The following is a 5,362-nucleotide window of genomic DNA, read 5'->3' as shown; positions in this document are numbered from 1 at the left end:
AATTAAGTACAAAAGACCAATGAATCTCTACCAGGAGAGACTGTGCCGTGTAGCACATAAACAATTCCTTACAAAATTGCAAATAGGATGAATTGCCCTAAAGTGGGACACTGCCTAATGTGGGACACTTAAGGTTTCTTGTTTGTAGCTCCCCATAAATACATGAATGCCAGTGAAACTCTGGGTTAAAGCTGTGGTGTCATGTGATCAAAATCACACCTCTCAAAGGTACAATCATAAATGAGGGTGCAGGAATCATAAAAACTGGAAGCACATTGTGTGAAGACCACCCAAAGGTCAGTGACATAGAGTTTTGACAAACTTGATATTAAGGAGTTCATAAAAAAAAAACAATCCTGCTATTTTTTGGTTTAATGTGCTTATTAAATGTTTGTCCATAATTTTTTTTTATAACTTTGTATGTATAAACTATGTATTTTATATTTTAATCAAATTTCCTACCGTCCCACTTTAGGAAATATGGTTTCGTAAAGTGGGACATTATGATTAGCTTAATGTGGGACAGTACTTCAGTCAGTCAAAAATGTGTGGAGGAGCATGGTTTGTGGGGCAAAAATGATTATTTACAGGGTTTTAGAGTTGTTATGCAATATTAGAATGCTGTTACTGCAGATGGGATTATATATGATAATGGTGTGGTGTCTTGACACACAATGGATTGCTTGTTTTCAGAGATTTAATGAGTTAAACCTTTGTAGGTTGTTTTTATTCAGGTAGTTCTCAAGATTTGTGCAGACTAGCTGCTAGAGGTTCACAAAAAGACAGTTAAGTTACAGTATGCCTGCTGTTGTTGTATGTAGAACAGTCAATAATTCTATCTACATAACATAACACAGGTCTATGATAATAGTTGCTTAATGTCTTAATAAATCGAAACTGTCATATTGTATTATTTGTCTGATGATGTTTGATTATTTTATCCATCCATAACCAAGAGATATACTAACTTTTCAGATTTGACTATTCAACGTGATTTTGCCTTTTATAAGGAAGCTGCAGATTTTCTCAGACGATTTGCACTAAGAGCACTAATATGTCTATCATTTATTTTATGAATGTGTTATCTGCATTTTCTCTTTTGATTTATTTAAGACACATACTGGGGTTTTTAAAATGGTATTAGGTGTGGATTTAATGTAAACATCACAATATGTCACAGAAGTCTGAAATGTCCCACATTCACCCCAAGCTGGATCCTTGATGCCTCTACAGGGGAAAGAAGAAATGGTTTACTGAAAAGTTCTTAAAAAGCAGAATTTTGTTTTATACCATTCCTTTAAACAATCGTTATTCTTTTAAATATTACCCTACATTGCCATTATATGATATTTAGGAAACACAAACCGAGGAACGTCATCTTGACCTATATTAATACGATTAAAAATGTATACCCGCCTAATGCATGACATTCGTATCAGAAAAATGTGAATCTCTAAAAGACAAACATTAACACGTATCAGCAATTCACAACATCAGACGAGCAAATATCGCTATAGTGCTTTAAGACGCTGATTGCGATTAGCATCTAACTTTAACATCTGTGACGCAGTACAAAAATAGGAAACGACGTTGAAGCTAAGTTCAATTTGTTATGTCTGTAATTGTTTATTGTGTAAAAGTTTATTTCAGTGTGTAATGACAATGAGTAGCTCCTACAAAGCATATTTTTTCCAGATGTTATATGCCTTTTGTTCATCTCGGAAGCAGAAATTGTCAGTAAACTGATGTGAATGGGCATGGCCATAGGGCATGACGCATCTTTCAGGAACTGCACTCACTGCATACTGAGCTAGTGAAACATATCGCTGTTCCGCTCGCTCGTATACTTATTACTTTTTCTCAAGATACAAATAAAAGGATGTCAGAGATGAGGTGAGCACCGTTTCTAAATCTGAAACTAAATATTTGTATGTCTTTATTATTTGAAACTAAGGCTGGAATGTTTTGAAATCTGTCCGGATGAACCGAGTAGTGTTAGAGGCTAACTGTCGAGTTTCAAGTGAAGTTTATCGTTCAAACTGTTCAGACTGTCTACTTGATTGTCACCATAATAACAGTACAGTGGTAAGAAATAAGAAACATTTCCTCTTGTATAAACCATAGACTGTATAAAAACAGGGTATAAACCTATTTTAAGTTAGTATGTTACTTTTTTTGTTTTATATATATATATATATATATATATATATATATATATATATATATATATATATATATATAAAGGCTTAGGTGGAGGCAGAAAGATTACCCTGTGCGTTTCACTAACGTTAGCTGGCAGGTTTTGTGAATCGTGATTGGTAAGTTATTTGAAAATAGTAAACCGTTTTAGCTCAAAAATATTCTAGACGTTCTCGTCGTAAATGCATTTTTACTAGTAACAACTCAGAGAGCTCTACAATTTAATTCTGACTTGTGTAATGAACTTGTTAGGTGAGAAAATGGATGTCCTGTCCGATGTAGTATATTACTTCATAGACCAGCCGTTAATCAAGGACTGTGTAATTTCGCCACTTCACATGGATTGTTTTTTTTCTGTGACTAAGTGATTAATAAAATGTTTGTAATATGCATTGGTCTTAAAGTCCTCTTTACTACTCCTAACTTTTCACAGATTTAGGAGCTAATTTTAGTGCTAAAACGCTTTGTGAAATACTCTTAGATCAAGCCTAAATTTAGGACTGACACGGCCAATATTTTTACGATTTTCTCCTAAATTGGCAAGTTAGGAGCTACTTTTAGCCTTAAGATGTTTTGTGAATACGGCCAAGGTCTCCTCGCTCTGTGCTCTCTCACAGTAGCACTGTGACTAGCTATAGGAAAATTAATAGGTTAATCGTCACTCTTGACAAAATGTGCATATTTCTGTGCAAGTGTGCAACTGTGAATTCACTTTTAAAAATAAGTTAAGGCACAAAAATCGCCGTTGCTTTCTCACAAACACACACACACACACACACACACACACACACACACACACACACTGTCTCTTTTTTATTTCTTTGTAAATGTATCCATTAATTATTTTGGCAACTTTGGCATTCAGGACTGGGACTGATCAATCTCTGCATGGAAGATTTATGAGGTGGCTTCTGGATAAGGTGTTAGTGCGGTCAGCAAGGGGTGTGCTCTTTCTATCCACATTTACTCATATTGTGGTAGGATGTATAACCTAACATAAAAGTATATCTCTAGTTTAAATGATCATTTAAATATAAGTCATGACTAAAAACCTACAACAGGGTGTTTCTCTTAAAACTAAAAAAGTGTAGTACTGGCATCCTGGCCCAATTTATCAGTCCATGTGCTTGTGGAGATCAGGAGATTCTCCTGCCACTCTATAATGTATACATATGTGTGTGTAATAAACAGGGTGAACACCCTGCTTAAATATAATATAATTGTTAATTATACAACAATTAATTTGTTTTCTTGTTAGTTCAATCCAGGACAGTTTACAGTCAAAACTGGATCAGCTGGAGTGTCACTTCACTTGGGAAATTAAAAAAGAGGATCTCGTCTTGACAAATATCCTCAATAGGCTTGAGGAACAGGTTAAGTTGGGTCTAGGGAACCAGCAGGGAGTTGCACGAACTCACTGCTCTTTAGGATATGTGAAATTCCTTATTGGGCGCAAAGAAGAGGCTCTTACTCACCTGTTGAAATCTGAGACACTCATTAAAGAAAACCTGGGGATCAGCTGTGACAAGACTCTCATTGTCACCTATGGGAATTTTGCCTGGATAAACTACCATATGAAGAACTACACAGAATGTGAAAGTTACCTGATGAAGCTTCAGAAGATAAATGAAACATTTTCAATCGAGCCTTCATCTGTTTCTGAAGTGCTTGGTGAGAAGGGATGGGCCTATCTTAAATTATCTCACAAATATTATGACAAAGCCGGAGAAGTTTTTCAGAAGGCTGTGGAACTGGATCCAGAAAATAGCGAATGGAACGCTGGTTATGCAAAAGCTCTGTATCGCACCGAACCTGGCACATATTGCACTGTGGATTCACCTGCAATCAAGCAGCTGAGACAGACCATTGACATCGAGCCAGATGATGATTCCTCTAGAGTTCTTCTAGGACTTAAACTTTACTTATGTTCCAAAGAGTTGAAGAATGAGTCTGAGAAACTGATTGAGAGAGCTCTGAAAGGCTCTCCAGAAAATCCACATGTCATAAGATATGTTGGGAAGTACTTCAGGAATCAAGGATCTGTAGACAGGTCAATTGAACTGCTGAGCACAGCACTTGAAACCTCACCAAACTCCGCCTTCATACATCATCAGTTGGCAATGTGCTACAAGACCAAGAAAATTAATTTACAGAAAGAAAAATGGGAAGGAAATAAGTCTGAGGTAAATAAAGCACGTAATCAGTGTATTTACTATTTAGAAAAGGCAACTTCTCTAAAAGCTTCCTTTGTCTTTGCCATGAGTGAGCTCGCACTTCTATACGGAGAGAAACATAATCTGCCCAAGGCAGAGGAACTGTTTTACAGAACATTTAAAGCAGCTACAGAGAATAATGATAGTGTGCATGTAGTACATTATTACTATGCTGAGTTCCAGCAGTACTGCAACAAATGCGAGGACTTAGCAATCAAACATTACAAGGACTGTTTGATAATCAGTCCACAATCTAGTGAGGGGTATAGAAGTGCAAAGAAACTGAAAAACATTGCCCAGAGATATATCAATTATGACCCAGGTAATTGGAAGGCCAATGAAATACTGGGATTCATTTATAAAATGAAAGAGGAAATGTTTGGGGACACCAAGAGCTATGCAGCCACTTCAGACAATGAAGACGATGATGAATCCCTCAGCAATCTTTGTGAGATTAATTGCAAAATATAAACTTTCTACAAAGATGCATAATTAGTTGTAAAAAAAAAAAAAAAAAACCGTTGGCCTTATATGTGCACAGAAAACATGCACATAAATATGTTACCCTTTGTGATAATGTTGATGAATCCGGTCAATGCCAAATGACAGAGCGAGTCCCTGCAGCTAGGAATTTGCATGAAATGTTGTCCACATGAGGCCTTTCCTTACAGTCTCACATCTCTCCTTTTCTTGCTAGTTTTCCCTCTCTCATCTTTTAGAGTGACATTCTCAAAATCGGTTAGAGACAAAAACTGTTTTTATATAGTCGTATAATTGGGCCTGCATTTTGTCATGGATACAAAATACTTTTTGTCACCTCTGAAATGTACATTTTTACCTTAAAGATCTGTATGATTTACTCAGTTGTCTTACAGTCTTTCAGAATAAAACCTAATACAGTCTTTTAAAATAGTAGAATAAATAAAATGTAGTGCCATATATATATATAT

General features: G+C 35.9%; 1 protein-coding gene across 1 annotated transcript; it reads left to right on the top strand.

Moving 5' to 3' along the window:
- Positions 1-1,830: 1,830 nt before the first annotated feature.
- Positions 1,831-5,362, top strand: LOC132121379 (interferon-induced protein with tetratricopeptide repeats 5-like). Its single transcript, XM_059530711.1, has 2 exons — positions 1,831-1,893; positions 3,458-5,362. The coding sequence occupies exons 1-2, from the start codon at positions 1,880-1,882 to the stop codon at positions 4,881-4,883; spliced, it is 1,440 nt and encodes a 479-aa protein (XP_059386694.1). The 5' UTR covers positions 1,831-1,879; the 3' UTR covers positions 4,884-5,362.

This window comes from Carassius carassius, chromosome 39, assembly GCF_963082965.1.
Source record: "Carassius carassius chromosome 39, fCarCar2.1, whole genome shotgun sequence".
NCBI classification, from domain to species: Eukaryota; Metazoa; Chordata; class Actinopteri; order Cypriniformes; family Cyprinidae; genus Carassius; species Carassius carassius.
The sequence above is the reverse complement of the archived record's forward strand: the minus strand, read 5'-3'. Positions and strand labels throughout refer to the sequence as shown.